The sequence below is a fragment of the Platichthys flesus genome, chromosome 3, assembly GCF_949316205.1.
Source record: "Platichthys flesus chromosome 3, fPlaFle2.1, whole genome shotgun sequence".
NCBI lineage: Eukaryota > Metazoa > Chordata > Actinopteri > Pleuronectiformes > Pleuronectidae > Platichthys > Platichthys flesus.
The window spans coordinates 15,336,576-15,356,455 of record NC_084947.1 but is presented as its reverse complement, the minus strand read 5'-3'; the positions used below and the strand labels follow the sequence as shown (position 1 = coordinate 15,356,455).

The window sequence follows — 19,880 nt, the reverse complement described above, 5'->3', positions numbered from 1 at the left end:
AAAACAAACAGTAAACAAAATCTCTTTACAAGTTTGTATTAATAAATGGGTTTTATATATGAATGAAGTGCTACTGTATACTTATAGAGTTATAAAACAGGGAGAAACACCTAACATACCGTCAGACAATATGAGAACAATGAAATCACTCGAAACCAGTCCACCGCTCCATCCAATCTACCTCGGGGGGGTAAAAAAAAGAAAAAGGGGAGAAAGAGGGGAAATATGCAGCTGTATGTGAGCTATCCCACTATCAGCTGCTGCAATTAGGGAGCACAATGTAAAATGTCACAGCGGATCTGTATCATCGGCAGCCCTGTCACAGGAAAAGGCCAGGAGGAGTGGAGGGTGGGGAGAAGAGCGGAGCACCGTGAATTCCCCCCCTTGGCCGAGGCTTGTTTTAGTAACACGAGAGGGACGGTCGTGTAACGCTACTGCGGGACAACTCGGGGACTCAGACGCTGTCATGTCACCCAACTCCTATTAGGAAGGGACATGGACAGAAAAAAAAAAAATGATGATTAACTGGCAATATGCATTAGTCGTCTGCGGGCTGATAAAACGCAGAAGGGCAAAGGTGCTCATCAGGTAAGACTGGATGTGCATGTGAATCTATAGGGTTTCCATAAAAACGAATAATAGTTCATGAAGCATGGAGACGTGTTTGCATGTATGTTGGTGATAAGCCATGTTAATTAATCAAATAGTTTGCAATGTAATTTTTTTTTAAATAGGTTCATGTGATATCTCTCGTTCAAACGACTTGTATAGTTCTATAACATCATTATTCTTGAGCAAGGGATCTGAGTAAAATGGATACAGACAGAATAAGATCGAATAACAATGCAATATGCTCTGAATAAAATCAGATAAAACACTTTTCCTCTCCCACCCTGACAGAATCACTTCCATGCTCCCTCCTTCCGTCTATATCAGGAAAACAACGGTGACGAAAGATGCCTTTTAATTTTCGGCTCAGCATCATTCCGACATGTGAAACTGATGAATCTCCGCAGGACACGATAAATCATTTGCAGATTTCCTGCCCGGTTTTGATCAAGTTGGGGATGACCGGACTTCTGCCCAGACTCATTACCTTTGGGGAGCAGATTGAAAGCACGCCTGGGCATGCTCTGTGTTACTGTCATTATAAACCCCCCCCCCCCGCTCAAGCTTCAGAGCAACTGTAGAATTATCACCTCTTGCACATGCACACGTAGACTCAGACACAGAAGATATCAAACACATAAACGTATGAGAAGCAATTATTGTTTTTTGTTTGAGAGAAAGCATACGCCTGATGGAAATGTATACCTCTTGTACAAGTAATAGCTATTGCTTGATCTTAACCTATAGGTTAAGGTCCCTGCATTGTTGAGAACATGACGCTGCAGGATGGTTCTTATTGATTGAATGAGGAACATTTGAAAGAAGATTTGAAAGGCTCCTTAATACAAATCCCTGACATAAGGGCGCACAGCATCATATAAGCGCCCTCTAGTGGCCTTACAGTAGATTGCAAAACAAAGAACGCTGGTCAATGCAGGGCTCTTTTCATAGGTGGTTTTCAAAATAAATAAACAAATTCGGACTTTATTCCATCCTGGCAATGTCCGCATCAAATCACAAGTGAGGTTTATTTTGTAAATTATACATTGAACTCATTCACATATGTATATAGATAAAGCAGAAAAGGGGAATGCAAAGATATTTTTGAGTGAATCAAAGATAGCAGGGGTAGCAAGTGTGTGTGTGTGTGTGTGTGTGTGTTGTGCAGGGACAGCTGCCTGCTGAAGGAGACAGTGAAGGTTCACTCATAGTACCACAGAACACCCCCAGCTGGGCTTGCCACTAAGGAATGGAGATGCCCAGGGAGAAAGATAAAGACGAGGAGATGTGGAGAGGGTGTGAAAGAGGTGGCAGGAGAAATACGAGGGAGTGAGAGAGAAAAAGAGAAAGTGTATGAGCAAGAGGGAAAGTGAGTGAGGGTATGCGTATTCGTACTTTGCCTATTTTGCCACAAGCTTTTCAAAGGCGACGTCTTGCCTACAACACATCTGGGAATGAGAGTGAAAGTTGAAGAGTTCCTTCTGCTCATTTTCTCTCCACCCCCCCCCCATCCCATATTTACTGATTTCTCCATCTTCCTCTCGCCTTTTCTTTCAGCCCTCATCTCTCCCTCCTTCTCCTCTCCTCCCTTCGTCTCCTCGCGCACAAAAACTTGGCAGCCGCTGTCCAGCTGACCTCTCCCTGACATCAATTTCCTTAGTTTCGTGTTTTGTTTTGTTTAAAATAAAACATTAACCCCCTTTTTATCGAGCACAATTCCATCCCCCCGCTGATCCGCTCGCGACGCAGTAAATCAACGATAACGCCAGAGAAGAAACAACAAAAACTAAAGTGGGACAGCGTCTGACTGTGGTGTGAGTCATTTAGAAATCACCTGCGCCGGCTGTCTAAATATGAGACCGTCTGGGGCAAGAGACATCAGCGGATCTCTGTTTCCCTACACACAGAACACAGCAGAGCGTTCACAAAGTGAATGCTGATATGGAGCGCTGCGACTCCTCTGAAGAGGCGTCGGCAGGTTAAGAGGATACCTTTTCCTCTATATATTTCTACTGTTTTAGTCACGGCTGTGCCTTCTTTCCAATTTCACTTTTTTCCTTCTATCTTCCTTTCTTGCCAAGGTTTATCCCTGAGGTGTCCTCTGGGGCTACCTACTGGATAAGCCATTTGAAATGCATTTTCTAAAGAACCTTCCGTTCCATTTCTTTTTTTTTTTTTGAACTGCCGCTATCTCTCAAAATGTCCTTAAGAAAAAAGTGTGAGCAAAAGAACGCCAGCAAATGTTTTAAAGTACTCCGTGCGGAAGGAGAGGAAGAAAAAAAAAAGTATGCTGTACTTTAGTGTGTAGTTTACTCACATTGAAAGGAGCAGTAGTTTCCCAGCAGCAGTGTGATGTGTACTTCTGGGACTGTGATCTGTGCTGGTGGGTACCGCACAATGTGACCCACTCGGAGAGAAGCCTCGACTGCGACAGTGATGTGAAACTAAACGGGGGCTGATGATCATCCACTTCCACCAACTCATACAAAGTCATTTTAAAATACTATATGATTGATTAAAAGAAAGATTTTAGCTGGCTATGATGACATGAGGAAATAAACAGTATGATACTATTAGGATTTTTTAACAAACATTAGTAAGTCATTTTCCCAGCAAATAGAATAAACCGATGGAACTCACAGTCTCCCACATGTGTGCATATTACGTAATTGCGCAGTGTCTTTAAATATTTGAAAAGGCCGATCTCGAGACCTAAAGCCATGATCAGTCAGTTCATCACTGTGCCACATCATGGACCGCAGTCTGCTCTGTCAACGAATTATGCCAATTACAGCCAGAAACCCCTGTGGTGTTTCGATAAGACCTTCCGCCATTTCTTCCAATGAAGCAATTTGTTCCAGTATTTGTTTACAGAGAGAGGCTGTGACTCGCAGCGAAAATAATATTCCTTATCTCCGTTTGCCATCAGAGCAGAGAGAATCCACCACTGGCTCCTCTTAACCTGCCTTTCTCATTGGGGTTTAATCTGGTCATGGCAACTTAGCATCCAGCATGGCGAGTGTGTGCATGTGTGCGTGTGCATGTGTGTGCATGTGTGTGTGTGTGTGTGTGTGTGTGCAGAGGAGAGAGAGAGAGACAGACAAGCCAGTCGTTCTCCTCCTGCCCCCTCCTCCCCCGAACCATGTCAAGAACCAATCACGTGTGAAAACTTGCCTCAACTTCGCCTGCCTGTGTGACTACAGCGTCAGACAGAGTTTGACAGATCTGTGCGCCACAGAGGCGTCTCCCCGCCATTTGGCATGCCATGCGCGTCTGGTGCGCTGGAGACTGCCTGTCAAACGCCTATGAGTCGGTGGCGCAGCCAGGGACCCTACGGAGCACCAGATGGGCCATTAAGGTAGTATTAATGTAGATGCCATCGCTTTTCTCCTCTGACTGGGACATGCTCTCTCGAACTGCGAGCAGCTGCTGCCATTTACTAGGACAGCTTCCTGCTAACTTTGGCCAACTGGCATCGCCGCTGACTGGCTCCGACCGTAATGATACACTTTTTCTTCTGACTGTACCTGTGACTGTTGTCTCTCTTTTCGCCCTGCCCTCCCATTCCAGAGGTTTCCACTGGATAAAGCTGATTACTTCCAGCTTTTCCTGCAACCCAACTGTCAAACGCACACACACACGCACACACACACACACACACACCCCTGCACATTCAGGCAGCGATTTCCTCTGCCCTCTCTTCGCACAGACACACATAAAAACATCAGCACGCTAATAGGAGTGTAGAAACTGGATCCATCTGTACATCCACTCCTAAATTCATAATCAAGGCATGATATTCAGTCGCGTACGGTTATTTCTGTTTATGCCCCACTGAGTGCTAATATCATGCTTTAATTGAGAGAAAATTGGCTGTTGGCAAGAAACAGAAAAGAAGGTTACCGAAAACCCAACCATGGATAAGTGTCGCAATCAGTAATATTCTATTTAGTTAAGTAGCCTAAAATGGGATGTTTTGAGATCATTATTCAAATCACATTGACAAAATCCTATTATGAGAATTAGTTTTCCGGAAGGAAATGTACAGAATTATTGATGTGTAATGAATGTGCTTTCAGCGATACATACACTAGGGGCGTATTAGGAAACAGCGGGGCGTTACGATTCAAACTGAAACAAGGTCACAAACACCATATTCTCTCGTTCACTCTGAGAAAATAATGCGTCTGTCAGGTTCAAAAACTTTGCACGGCAACTAATGGCAAAAAGAGAGGCAGAGCGATGCAGACAGCCTGTAGTGAGTTCCAGAGTGCAGCAGAAGTCGTCGTATCGAGCGATTCCCCCACCGCGGCCCTAAACAAGTCAGAGGGGAGGGTGAGGAGTCAGAGAGATGGTTTCGTCTTGGTACTTTTTGAAAAGACGCACATCTCCAGAGGTGCAGGTTAGCCTTCCTACACAGCCGAGACTAAATCCCTGTGTTCCCTCTCTTCCCCGTCTCTTCCTCTCATTTTTCAGGGGGAGCCCAGGGCCTGAATGGAGGAACAGAACAAGCGTCCTTTGAGGTGCCCCCGGGGGAGATGAGCATGGTAGCTTGGGTCTCTGCACACCCACACCGAGTTCCTATGTAGTGCATAACTTGGAACTGCAGCGGAACAATAGACAGGCGATGGAAGTGCATACTATGCAGCGACTTTATTGTCTGCCAGCCTCTCTCTTACTTTTCACCCTCACTCGGCAGCAGCAGCAGCAGCAGCCTGAGTGAGTGGTGGGGGAGGGCCATCGATGTTTTTGCGTCTCAAGAGGCAGCTCAGACGAGGACTACAGGGTTGGCATCACCGGTGGTCAGTGTTGAAATCAAACGCACCGCCACCGAAGCGCAGCGAACGCTTATGCTCCCGCGCAGCCGTTAGTGTACTCGTGGTATCAAACTGACACCTTCTCCCTTGGCTGCTCCTGACAAGGAATTTCCTCGTTCAAGAATTAGCTGCACCTTGCCAAGAGCACAGCAGCAATTTGTACAGTTGTGAATAGATTTGATTCTGAGTGGATGAGAGAAAGCGTTTGTGTGGCACAACAATAGGCAGCCCCAGACGGTGCGAATGCATGGCACTCGTAAAAAAAAATGAACTATGGCAAAAGATATAAAATGATCTTTCCACTGTAGGATGATTACTGAACCAGCTGTCTGTAAACCTAACATGGATGAAAGCAGAAAAGCCTCTTAAAAATGAAATCACAATAAATTACCCACAATGTCAAACAATTCTACAGTTGATTGAGAACAGCAACTGCTATTTTAATATCTGTGTTCAGTGAGTAGGGTCAGTTTGTATCAGGGTATCTACATATTGGAAAAAAAGCACACATAAAAAAATCGCCACTAATCAGCGTGTCTGCCAAATAACTAACGCAGCAGAGAAAAGCACATTTCCATGTGTCTGTCTGAGCTTCTAGCACAAGAATAAGAAGCCGTTACTGCAAAGTAAACTTCAGGATTAGGGAACGGCGTCTGTGCATCGATGGGAGATGGAGCAGGAATCCATTTCCCACTGCTTCATCCAGGAAATCCAACCTGCGATGAACAGGATCAGCTCCTTTATTTACAAGGTGCATATTATTGCTTTGCCATGCAAATGCTTTCAAAAGCACTGTAATGCCATCCTGCTTTCGTGGGGAAATGATCGCTCCACCAGGACAAGCAAGCCAGGCTTTGATGGGAGCAGAATAACGGTGTTAAGGAGCTAAGCAATGTGTGTGTGGGGGTGTACTGCAAATAGGTTATTTTGGATGGGAAGAAAGAAGGCATTACCGAGGCCTATTGGTGCACCGAGCTAGACTTCCAACCAAGGCGATTAACGTGAAAGGAAGTATCTAATGTTATTTTCCACCTCTGTGTAGAGAGAAGCAGAGAAAAGCCTCTAATCACATTATTATTTGTGTCGGAGATCAAGATTGATCAGGGTTAAAGCGTGTCACAATGTTTAACAATGACAATGGATGGTTGCTTGTGTTGGAGATACACGCCACACTACTGTGTGATACGTGTGATACATTATACCTGCATTCTGACTGAATGTACTCAATATACACACAGACAAACACAGTAACACACAGACACACACACTAACACACATTAACAAACAGTAACACACACACACAGAGTTATGTTTGACAACTTTAAATGTGATGGTGAATGTTTCTAAATAATATGAAAAAAGAGAAGGAGGAGTCACCACTAAAAAAAGCAGAGGTAGAAAAGGCTTCACCCCCTCAGACGCCTGTACTGGCAACAATGCAGCATCTCAACGCTTGGGGAGAAACTCAAACTACAGCAACATCCACAGACTGGGAAAACATTCAGCCGCACAAAACTCATTTTACACTACATCCACACCACCTTAAAAATGAATGAACAGCAGCAGAGTCTAAGAAATGGAATCCGATCAAATAAAGAGTACACAAAACATTTGTTTTTTTATGATCTCTCAAGCAAACGGGTAAGAAATTGTGTTTCTGCTGAGATTCAGTTCAGGGTTTTGAGCCGGTGAGCAAGCGAGTGGCGAGAGGGAGATCCGAGCTGAATGAGTGCAGTGGCAGCCTGTGTAGAAAAAGCGGAGAGGCAGGCAGTGATTAACGGAACACTTCAGAGTACAAGGCACAGCGGTGCTCAAAGAAAACAGTGATGATCTCCACTTAATCGCGGAGAAGCCTGGAGCATCTGCCGCCAGAGCAGGGCAGCGGCACCGGCGAGCTCCTGCTCCGCTAGGCTGTGATCTCCAGAGAGCGGCGGCCATATGCTCGGCTCTGCCGCAAACTCGCAGGAAGTTAATTTTCTGACAAAACACTGGGATGAATATGACATTCAAACAAGTTGTGCTCAGCCAGGCTGAACACAGATGCCACGCCAAGCTCAAGCTGCACACGTGTCACACTTAGGAACAGAGTTTATTTTCATGCTCCCACAGAAATGCAGACAATGGGTGGTACATTTTCAGCTAGGAGGTGTTAACCTACTTAGAGACTAAGCTATGCTGTGTATACAAGGAGACAAATTCATACACTAAAACAAACAGACCTATGGTATACGATACTGGCTTGATACAAGAGCTACCAGATAAACAATCAACGGTGACTACTAATTCTTATCAAAACGTTGATATAAGGCAGCACATGGAGAACTGGAGAGGGATCGTCCCGTCGGCAGAACAAACACATCCATCAAAACCCTGAGAAAGTGACAATGTCATTGTCCTAATGAGAGGAGAGAGAGAGACAGACAGAGAGAGTGCAGAGGCATGAGGGGAAGAAAAAAAACAAGATTAACTTTCATTTCCGTTCACAGACACAGAACCCCACGGTGCGACATTAAAATAGTGTCAGTCAAACCGTTAAACGGGAGCCCTGTCTAACCTTGTCTGTTGCAGGTGAGATGCCATAGTGGGCCCCGAACAAAGGGCTCGCAGGTGTGAGCAGAACCCCTCTCCACTGGGACGATAAAGAGCAGAATATAGTGTTTCTCAGATCTCAGCGGTCGGCTACCACTCCGTTTCAGATTAAAAGAAGAGACAGAGCCTCGGGGGTGAAGCTGGCAGGTCCAACCTACAGATTCTATACAACAATAGCCGGTATCATATAGTACGCATGTCTGGGGGATAACTGTGGGTGGAGCCGCGTGTCTGGACCGACTGAAGGAAAAAGAAAGAACAACGTGCACACAAGGAGGCAGTAGGGATGAAAGAGGACGGAGGTGGGTGGTTGGAGGGCAAGGTTTGGGCCTCCACCCGGGGCAATCCGAGGCCGATGGTATGGCGAGAGTGGGAGGAAAGGTTGACGCCGGGATACAAAACCCACCAGGTGCTATTCTCTGTCGCCCCTTCAGTATCAGTTGCTTTCGGGCTGGGTGCAGTCATGCGGAGGCCTTTATCAGAGGGGAGAGGTGAGAGCTTTGGCCCCTGGGCCTCCGTGCTGCTGCCAGGTGGCTCCTTACTTTCCCTGGACCCCCCCAGCCCCCTCCTCCCCTCAAAGCATGAGTGCATATGAGCTGTAACACATCTCTTCTGGGGATTTCTATCTAAGCAAGTGTTATGTAAGTGCTGGAACGAGGCCAGAGGAACAACAGATAACATGGAAAGCAAACTGATCATTCTGGAGAAAAAAACAGCAGTGTGGTGGAGAGGCAAAAATATAAAGAAATCTGCTGTTAACAAATATGAAACCACTCTTTGTTAAAATGACTACAAACGATAAGACTTGTGTTTTATATATTGACTTGTGTTCTTTCGTCCTTCAAAATGTTTCAAAAGATGGTAAAATAAAGAGAAATCTCCATTGTATTAAAGGTAACGGGACCTTTTCATTTAACTTTTAAATGCATCATATCCACTTTACTGGTGTCGTTGGCCATTTCTGCTTTAACTTCTGACCAACCCAGCGCCGGCCAGTTACCCAGTCGGCTGTTTGTTCCTTCCAGGGTTTATATTACTGGTAATGGATCACGATTATTCCTTCCTGTTTGCAGTGTAACGTGAATAAAACTTTATTACATTACCTCATTCGTGAACATGATTTGCGCCTGAGTGGTAGATTTACATCGGCAATGGTGGTGAAGACGATCCCACCCTGCTTCAAGATGTCGAACAAGGTCTTTTGTTATTGTTTTGATTGAGAGACCCCGAGTTACATATTGTACGTTTAAGACTTTGAGGGAATTTAATTGCTTTTAATAGTAAGCGTCTCCGTACCGATTTGACTGAAATAACTGAAAACAGAGGGGTATATTCAGGCCGAGAGAGAGAGAGAGAGAGACAGAGAGAGAGAGAGAGAGTGGACTGAAATACTCCTCCTCTTTTTCAATCCATCCATTACAATACGAGTAAAAAAAAACGGAGACTTAAAGTATAACAATGCACTGATGTAACTGCGAGGGACTGGGAAAATCTGTCGGAGACATAATACATCCACTACACATGTGCACGGAAGCTCATATCCATATATCAAGTGTTGAGTGGCAATCATTCACCTAGATGCTGTCACACTGCGGTAAATGGGCTTATTTAGCATGGGGAGGAAGAGGGAGTGATGGGCCGCGGTGAGCAAGAGAGGGACTGAGGGACTGAATCAAATGATATGAGTAGGCAAAATTAAGCTCCGAATGCAAGTGGAGCACTTCACAAGAGAGCCAATTTCAATTCCACAGCACTTAATTTAGGATTTGTATGGTTCAACAGCATGCGACTGTACGGTAGGCATGTAGGGAAGGAGATAGAGGCAACCAGCAAACAGCCATCCACACCCTCGAGGTATCCGTCACACGCCTTTCTCCGTCAGACCCCATCTCTCTGTCTCACAACAATGAATTAAAAACTAATGATATCATACTGCAGCGATAGTGTAGTTCTTTTTAATTGGGCATTACAAAATCAGATGGGTTTTAATGGGATGAGTGCACATTTTCGGCGAGTTTTCGCGCGTCATGCTTAGATAGTCGTGCATTTCGCTTTGATTTCATCATTTCTGTAAAGACTTTATAGCTGCTTTCAGAAATGCAATGAAGTCCGAATATTCTCCTGGCATGAGTCCTAGTCCGACCTATTAAAATCTCTGGGGTGAGCCCTTTGTGAGAATATAGCAAGATATTGTCCAAAGGATTCACCATGAGCGAGTGGGCGCATTGAAGACAGAGGTAAGTGTGAAAACATAAAAAGACTACAAATAACTTGATGAAGAAGGTGCTAAAGATTATGTCGAAATTCAAGAACTTTTGGTTGATACGCGCTGCCGTCGTTGTCGATGTGATTCAATTGGTCTGACCCATAGAATCTCCTGCTGGGTTGTTAATATGTGAAAGGCAAATTTTCTGTAATTAGGTCTGAGAACCGCTTATGATCTCCGTACCTGGTGCTCTTTGAAGTCGGCCTTCTGGAAGTCATAGCCTAGCTGGGCATAAAAGTTGTTCCCGAAGCTGTAGGCTTGTCCACTTTGAGTCCAGATGAAGGAGTGTCTGCTTCCACAGGCCACACCGGCGATGTCGACGACATTCACACCGGTGCCACTTCCTGTTACTTCTAGTTCCTGTTGCAACTTCACCTCGACTGGATGGTCCTTAACTTCTCTCTCCCCGTCTCCAAGCCTGAGACAAAGCAGAGAGAAAATACATTTTCACAGTTTCTTGGCGATCAATATTTGTGGTATTTTGTACGATATAAATTATATTGTGTTGATACATGAAGCCTGTTTTTTTATGTAACACATTTTATTGCACTGACTCATGAGTAAATATGCCTTCACTTGACTTTGAATGTAAAAATGTGCTTAATGTCTTTCTACGATGAGTCATTTTGAGAACACTTTAAGAACAACATAACATGAGATCTCCGTGGATATCACGTTGAGCTTACGCCGCGACAGCAATACCTTTTTGTTGGCTTTATGGTATGTTTTCTCTACACACAGTCACATATACAGCACGGGGAAGAGGTATATTTCAGCGAGGTCAGTTTTCGTTCCAGGGGAAGAAATAATAACTCAACCTAACTCAATTTGTAGCTGTACAAATGACTTTACGTAGGCCTACATAGCTGGGAGTTGTGTTTCTGTCTGTCTGTCCCTAGTGTGAGCGAACAAAGAACATCCAAGACCCCGATTCAAGATGAGCTGGTCAAACGCAGCCCCAGCACCCCGTGACCTGTGAGCTCCCAGCAGCTTCAAACAGAGCTCCAGTGTTTGCTTCTTGATAAAATGCTCCTCTTTGTATTTGTTTCCCTGAGCCGGCGTCATAACCTGCGATGCCCCGGCCATATCTGCTAGTTTGCGGCATGTCTGGGAAAAATAACAAACGGTCTTCTCCATTATTTCCACAAACGGGGAACGAAAGGTCCTCGCCCGTCATCCCCACGAGAGCCAGTATTGATTACAACAATGCTTCAACTCAAGACAAGACCACTCTGGGGTCAGTGCTATTTCCATCAGAAAGTTTGCCAGTTTAAATTTACAAATCTCCCTTGTACTCTCCTCCTCTCTCGCCTCCAGTGAGACACACAGGAGAGCTGAGGAGTTTTCAGATATCAGAGTGCCAGTTGTGTAACAGAGCTCACCCTTTGCTCTGGCAGTGGGTGTTGTGGAGCTCCAACTATAGGCTCCTCCAACTATAAGCTCCCCACAAGAGCCTCGACCTGCTTAGAGGGGTCAAAGCATCATGAGAGGGGAGAGAGACCGAGACAGAGAAGCGGAGAGCGAGAGGAGAAGAATAAGGGACAACGGTGAGGGAGATGGTGAGAGAGAGAGAGAAGTGATGCCTTTGTTTCTTTTATGTATTCCTCTAAGGGGCTGCTATGCTGCTGTTTGAGTACTCGAGGGCCACAGAATCACTGCAGCCCCCAGGCCTTAACATGTCATTACAGCCAGACTGGCTCCTGGCTGGAGGAGTTTTAACAAGGAAGCTCATCAGCAGCAAAACAACAGTTTGTGTATAACTATGCCTGTCTCTATCTGACTTCTTTCTGCAGTTTTATTTACAGTTGTGAAGGTTGTAAATCTTGTCTTGTACGTCGACAATGAGGCAGAACAAAGCTAAACAAAGATAGCTAAAGGGTTGACACCCGAGTATCATTACATATTCTTAACCTTAACAAACTGACTACGTTTACATGGACTCCAACATTCCGTCTATTGACTTTATTCAGAATAACACAATATGTCAGTTATGATGTTTACGTGAGATGCTAATAGAATATCCTGTTCATATTCCCGTTAACATGTATAGTCTGATTATAACACATTATTACATCCACTAGTTCTTATGTTATTCTGCTAGATTTTCACAGTTTGAATCTACGATGCTACCATTTGGATGATTCTTTTTATTTTTTCATCGGACGTATGCCGATTGTGCTGGGAAAACTCCTATAGGACATTATAATGCTAGTATGAATTGACTTACTGTCCACTGGTGCCGTTTCCCCATGCAAATATCCTGTTGTCCACTGTGGAGAAACAGAAAAGAAGAACAATGTTAAAAACATTGACTTAATCATGTAGTACACTGACATGTACTACATGATCTACCACATAAGCTCCTGGGCAAGAATGAAATATCTGTAAAATATAATCTGTAACTAGACCATCCCATGGTTGAACGCCTCCATCAACAGTCAGGTTTCAGTTTACATCAACATCTGTCCAGACATGTGGTGAGGTAAAAAGTAGTGCATATATTTGTTGAACATTAAACTGTCACTGTGAAGTTGACCTTGGACCTTTTTTACATAAAACGCCACCACTTCATCCCAGAAAACATTTATGTGAAAATGTTTCATAATTAGCATATGAATTCATGAGTTATGGCCCAAAACTTGCTTGCCCACTACCAATTAATTATTGTTGATATATGTGTAATGATATTTTGATACCAACATCGGTATGTTGGTATCAAAATCACCTGCATAAAGCCACGACTTTCTTTACCTGAAAATCAATTATTTGCTGCTCCAAAACAGCAGCTGTACTGTTCTACCACTGGGAAGTATTGAGCGGTAAGGAACTAGTGATTTCCAGTGCAGTCGCTGTAGCCGTAGTTGGCAAGTTGGGAATATTTCATGCTGGAAAGTCCCACAAGTAAAACGGTGACATTTGTATGTAAAACTTCGTAGAGTTTCGAGAGCAACACTAATGTCGCCAATTACAAATATGCTGCTGCTTGATTTGTAAATAAAAAAGGTGCCCACACAAGCAGGGCTTATGAGATGAAATGCCCACATCACCACACATTCATTGAACAATTCATTTCTCAACAGGTCTAACATACACACAGTATCGTGCCCTGTTGAACTTCATGGATTGTGGTCCAAAGTCCAGGTACCAGGATTGGTATCGGGAAGTAATAAATGGTCTGAACAGCTCTACTGAAAACTCAACGCCTCCGACCATGGCTGATGCCAGAGTTAAAGAGTGTGGGATTATGGATTTGAAAAAAATAATCAAAAAGCGGTCCAGTTCGGAAGCTGCAGATGTTTCTCAGTTATAACTCAGGTTTTGTGTGTTTTCCCTTTTGTCCTCGAGTGTCGAGTGAGCGGTGCCATGTCAGTGGGTGGACCCTTCCCCGCTGTGTGAAGTTTGATTAATACAGCCTCGACAGAGAGTTCAGACACTGGGGCCACCTCTCACACACCCTGCTGTAAAATAATGAGCCTTCAGCGGGAAGGGATAATATACATGGGAGGGGAGACACACTTCCTAAAGCCCGAGTCCAAGCTGAATATATTCAAATGAAATGAGGAGACGAGACCATCCTAACTGATTAGACTTGTCTTAAAAGAGAGGGAGAAGCTGCATATTCTCCCTCTATGTACATGTATTTAACTGTCAACTCGCTGCGCTAACAATCCAACGTGGCATTGATCAATTTGCATATGGTTTCTATAAATACCTGGACCTCTACATGTTCCTGCAGCGATTCCAGTCATGGTGGATCACAGACAAGCCTTATTGGTCTTATGGGATCTCCAACACCACAGGGGGAAACAGCCAATAGCAACAGACTTTACTCACCAAGCCAGCAGAGTTCTCATACATTACATCGTACGCTACATGATTTACCTAAGCTTGTCAAAAGAGAAAAATTATCAGGCAAATGTGGGGTAATAAATTGTGATCCGTGCTGCATATGTTTAACTTGTGACCCTTGGCATTTTAACGGTTGGGTTGTACGACGAAGCAAAATGTGTGAAAGGAAATAACACGATTAGTGAAAAAACATTTGGAAACTTTTTGGGAAATGTGCCAAACAGGTCACTGATCTTTATGAGATGTGTTTTATGTTATACCTGATGTTGTTGCAATTACAGAAACAAGAACACAACACTTTGTACACGTTCTTGATTTGATCCAAATCACTCAGGCTAAGACTAATAGGAATCAATAAAACAGTTCTGCAGTAAATCCGACCTTCATGAAGGTTTCAATGTTCAGTATTTGTGAAACTGAACTGAAATGCACTGTGTTGAAATTCACATTACTCTGTCCTGCCAAATGGATGAGAACAGCCTAATAAAACTCTTGGTATTATGCAGACTCCAAAATTATTTAAGTCTAGTTTAACAACCATTCCCTTCAGTTTCAACAACAACTGAACATTCCAACCTTAGTGAGTACATGACTTGTAGTATTAGTTTGGTGTTTCTAAAACTTCCTAATAAACTAAGTGTATAATTAAAGTATGAATTATGTATACTGCCTTCTAATGTTGGCAGTGCATTGTTTGGGCTATAAGTATACGAGACGTTAATGTTTTTCAGAGGTCAGTTAACTTAAAACATCCAAATGCATCTGCAAATTTCATATATTTCATATTTGCATACTTACCAGAGAGTATTTTTGGGGGTATTTTCATAGGCTGCCACCACAGTTGAAGATTTGTTGCAGGAGTGAACTCGTCCATTTACATTAACTTCTGTTACACAGACAACAGTAGTCTTCAACAGTGTAAATCTATATTTTTCTTTTTAGCCACTTGTATAGTGCATATATGACACATAAGTATGGGTGGATTCACATAGCGTCAGTATATAGTGAGCCTATAAGCCAGGCTTTGCTGCTAATAGCCTTATGTGTCACTATTTATGCAATTAGCAATTGTCTTTGTATAGATATACCATTGTTTTCACTGCCGTGCAGAGCTCACTGTATTGTACCATTGTATGTACAGTACAATAGTCAACTATGATTGCCTTTACTACAGAGCAAGATCGCACAATAAACACAGAAGAGGAGCTCCTTATACACAAGTAAAAGTTGCCAGGACAAATTTGTACAGTTACTCTTGAGCTCATATCAGAACACCACACAGGCTATGAACTATTACACATGATCAGGTCGTTTTTCTGGTGACAGAAACACAAAAACTAAAACTACTTTTCAAAAAACTGAAATCCTTGAATAGCAGGGTTTAGAGCGTTGTTGTAAAAAAAAAAAAAAAAAAAAGAAGCTCTCATCTCCCTGGCTGACTGTGAGCTGTGGTTAGTCATGCATAAAAAATACAGCTACAGCGCGGGTGTCCAGGATTTTTTAAGTTTACTTTTTTTCAAGCATAAGAGTCCTCGCTGGAATAATGAAATAAAGATGAGAATGAAAATGCAGTGGGAATTAAGGCGGTTACTGTTCCAGAGTTTTATTTTTTGTTGTTTTTTGTTGTTTTCTTCTGTTCTTGTACTTTGTTTTTGTTTTTCTTTTGCTCTTTTAACTCTGGAGAATTGTTATGTGGGAGTATGATAAATAGAAGTGCTTAGAGTGTGTATAACTAAAACAGGGTAATATTGGCAGCCGTAGGTCTGCTGCAACACTCTGCACACAAGCACATTATCAACAATATCTGTGTTTGCACCAGGCACTGGGTCAACACAGTAAACAATAATAATAATAATAATATAATTCATAGCTCTAGATTCTTTTCTTTTAGAAACAAACAAAAAGTTCAATGTATGTGACTCTGGCTGGACTTCAGATGGTCAAATTGTTTGCCAGTCTTTTTTTTTTAAGCACAGACTAAAGTCCCAACAAAAGCAACTACCTTCATCCATTTAGGTTCAAGAAACTACTGCACACATTCACCTCGTAGTTCATACATATGACCAGGCATGTGAATGCATCCACGTATCCAGATGCATCACTTCGCCGCGATAGCCGCCTCACCTTATGATTTTGAGTCCTCTGTTATCCTCGGAGTGGCAGATGTTTCTACCCCCCTCCAACCCGCTCGTCCATCCGCCCACCAGCCCACCCGCCCCATTCTCCCTCCGTCTCTGCGGCAAGGGCAGCGGCTGGCGCGGGGGCACGGAGGCCGGAAGCGGTGCATCAGCCTGACGTACAGAACTGATGGGCAGGGCTGAGAGCTGGCAGTCTGGCAGGTTGAGTGTTCACCCTCCTTTGCCCCCCACTAGCCCCCTGCTAGCCCCTGCTGCTCTGCACCGTACCCGGGCACCAGCATCCCAGCGGCTGGTAACCCATTGCTTTGCTCCCCCATAAAAATAGCCCATCCCATTATTCTTCCGCCTCCCTGGGGGCCACAAGGTCTCCAGCATCATTACCAGGACTAAGGATCTGACTCTGCCACCACCACTTGCCCCCCCCCCCCCTCATCCTCTTCTCTAATTATAGGTCAAGCACTCTTTTTGTAAATTATAAAACCTTTGTTCTTATCAGGAGAAGTGAACGGAAAGGAGAGACACCACGGACAGTAAGGCGCAAAGGAGGAACCGAAAAAGTAGATGAAGTAAGAGGGGGGCACTGGTGTAAAAATAAGAAGGGGGGGGGGGATTTTTCAATTATAAAACCAAGCTAATTTGGTATGACCAGCGACTGTCATGCATGGTGACAGAGCTCCATTATGCAGTCATTTGAGCTCTTTCAAATTAGTTATGTTAATGTCCTGCGTGTGAATGTAACACTTGGATGGGACAAGATTTCAGCAATTAATTTCTACAGTCAGCGGAGAGACAAGCAAATTTATTTTCCCCCTCTCAGGGAATTGGTGGTGGAGGGAGTGAGGAGGGGAGAGAGCATTCTGGAGCAGGGAACAAGCTAAACACAAGACCTAAATAAAGCCTGAACAATGGGAGCCAATGCCTCCTCATTCATTCAATTGACAATGTTTTGCAGCTTAAACCTGTTTTATTAATTATGTTTGACATTTCCTTAATTAGTTTCATTTACACCAAATCAATCCCTGCTGCTGTACAGCGTCATTTATCATTTTAAAAAATTTGCATAGCCAGTGCTGACTTTTTCTACTTAATTATACATTAAAAGTGTCAGCCGCGCTTGCTGCCTGGCATTATCTGAGGCAGAAAGGTTTGTGGCTGGATGGGGGTGGCATTAATCATCAGGGCGGGAGCGGGCAATGGGTGCTCCCAGTCGCCAGCGGGGGAGCTGAGCGGGGGCTTCTCATTTTCGAAGCTTAATGCTTCCGGGGCCACGGCGACCTCAATGGCCTACGGGGAGAGGCAGACAAATCAGCGACCTCCAGCCCCCCAAAAAACAACTACAGCTTGTTTATAAACCACAGTGAGAGGAAGGAGGGACCATAACCAGGAAAAGGAAAAACGCTGCAAGATGTGTAGTCCAAAGGAAAAAAACAAAAGGCTAGAAGGCCACGGTGTGCAGGTATCAAAGGAGCTATACATACTAACTTACATGTTTAGCTCACACAGATTCCTTTTCCGCCATTCATGTGACATTTAAAGTTATTAGTAATTTAATCACTACCCCGTTAAAAAAGACGCACCCATTTTTTGTGCACGGGCCTGAAAATAACCTACCAAATATCAAAAAGGGTCTTCAACCCTCTTGATTACAGTCATGACCTTGGTCTCATTTGAAAGGTAACGCTTTCAATTTTACAATCAAAAAGTCATAATGATTTTAAGAGCACAAAAGTTAGGAAACTACATGCATGGTGGAAATAGAAGTTTTTTAGCCTGACTATTTTTGGAGGGCAAATGTTTCTCTAATAAAAAGGGGAACATAAGGTCTGTAATAGTACCTGTAATGGTACCGTTTGTGTGGAAAAGCTATTGCCACAAGTCTGGACCAATTTTATATCAACAGCTGCTGCAGTAATAAGTGTATGGTAAATTGCATGCCATAGATGGAATCAGTAGACTTGGAGCTTTCATGGGCTGCTTTCTAATGCAGGCACCACCCGGGCCCAGGCAGAGTCTGTGAGGCCGCTGCCTGGAGGCTGACCGGCCTTGTCTGGTAATGTTTCAAATAATGTTGTCTTGCAGCTCACAGCAACGTCATACAATATAGGTTTATAAGGCTTATAAAGAAAATCGTTGGCTAAATTACGTGAACGTTGCTTTCCCCTTGAACGGGTTTCTGCAAAATTTGCACTTTTGTCCCTATCCAGTTTTCTATTGATAGAAATGCATTGAGCACTTTTCTAAATGGTTGTTGGGCTCTTGTCTTCTATCTGTGTGTTTATAATTCTGTACTGTTTTGGATGGATGCCTTGTATTTTTGTTGCTGTAAAACAAATCTACCTATGGGTACAAATAAAGTAACCTTAACCTAATTCTTGGATGTCCTTTTGAAACCCTATACAATAAAGTATTGGATGATAGTCAGGGATTGATTATGAAATATTCATATTGAGGGTGGCACGTTGGTCCAGTGATCAGAACTGTTGCCTCAGAAAGCTTATGTGGAGTTTCCATGTTCTCCCTGTGTCTGTGTGGGCTGTTTTCCACGGTCCAAAGACGTGCTGATTGGGATTAGGTAAATTGAAGATTCTAAATTGACCGTAAGTGTGAATATGCATGGGCGTTAATGGTTTGTCTTTACATATTAGCCCTGCAATACGCTGGCGACATGTTCAGACTGGGTTCCCCGCCTATCTTCTAATGTCAGCTGGGATTGTCTCCAGGAGGGAGGGCTGGATATTCATATTGAAGAGGAAAATGTGTTTTTTGCACATGTGAAAGGGATTCTCCAGATAATATCTGGATCTGATTCTCTGGACGTTTTCCAGGGTTAAGAATCAAAAACCGATAAATGTAAACATTTTCAAGGTAGTTTGAGGATTGAATCTGGCCCAGGTCCGAACACATCTTGAATTCAGGACCTGAAGTTTTTGGAAAGAGACATTGTTTTGTTAATCAATGAATTGTGGATATTACAGGAAAGTTAATTTGAGTTGGTTTACATTACATTTCATTTAAATTTCATTAAGCTGACACATTTATCCAAAGTGACTTACAAATAGTGCATTCAACCATGAGGGTACAAACCCCGAACAACAAGAATCAAGTAAGTATTTTGGATTTTGGTTTCACCAGTCCATAGATTTTGTTCCAGGATGTTGTGAGTTTCTTTTTCATGTATTTTACTTTATTCCACCTCCGATAGGTTTCTGCCTTTCTTGGGATTCGTTATTATTTTCAATTACCTGACCACCGCAGTACTTATTAGAACTCTGTCAAAAATGGCCACTTAAGTCTCGGGCAGCTCTTAGTCATGTGTGAGCTTTTTTGTGCACAAATTGAAAAAAAAATTAACACAGATCCACATGAAACATGTATTACCCAAGACATCAACTGTTTTTTGAACTCTATAAAGCTTAATAAAAGGCTTGAAATAGTTGCTTTAAAATTACTTTACTTACCTTCATCATTGAACTGTATTGTATTAAGGATGTCAAGATGACATAATAATGAAATTGCATTATGCAGTATTCCCAAAAAGTTGGCATTGCCCAATTAGGATATATACAGCAAGTGCTTGGTATGCTTTGCCCCTCCAATGCTTTTCATCTGTGG

The 19,880-nt window shown here is 43.3% G+C and overlaps 1 protein-coding gene across 5 annotated transcripts in view; it reads right to left on the bottom strand.

Moving 5' to 3' along the window:
- Positions 1–19,880, bottom strand: part of LOC133933229 (uncharacterized) — a 296,679-nt gene that overhangs the window by 234,474 nt on the left and 42,325 nt on the right. For all 5 annotated transcript variants that reach the window (XM_062380198.1, XM_062380213.1, XM_062380189.1 and 2 more), the window contains 2 exons: positions 12,509–12,551; positions 10,465–10,699 (listed from right to left, as the gene is read on the bottom strand). In XM_062380198.1, coding sequence (XP_062236182.1) covers positions 10,465–10,699; positions 12,509–12,551 — 278 coding nt within the window. The remainder of the gene's footprint in view (positions 1–10,464; positions 10,700–12,508; positions 12,552–19,880) is intronic.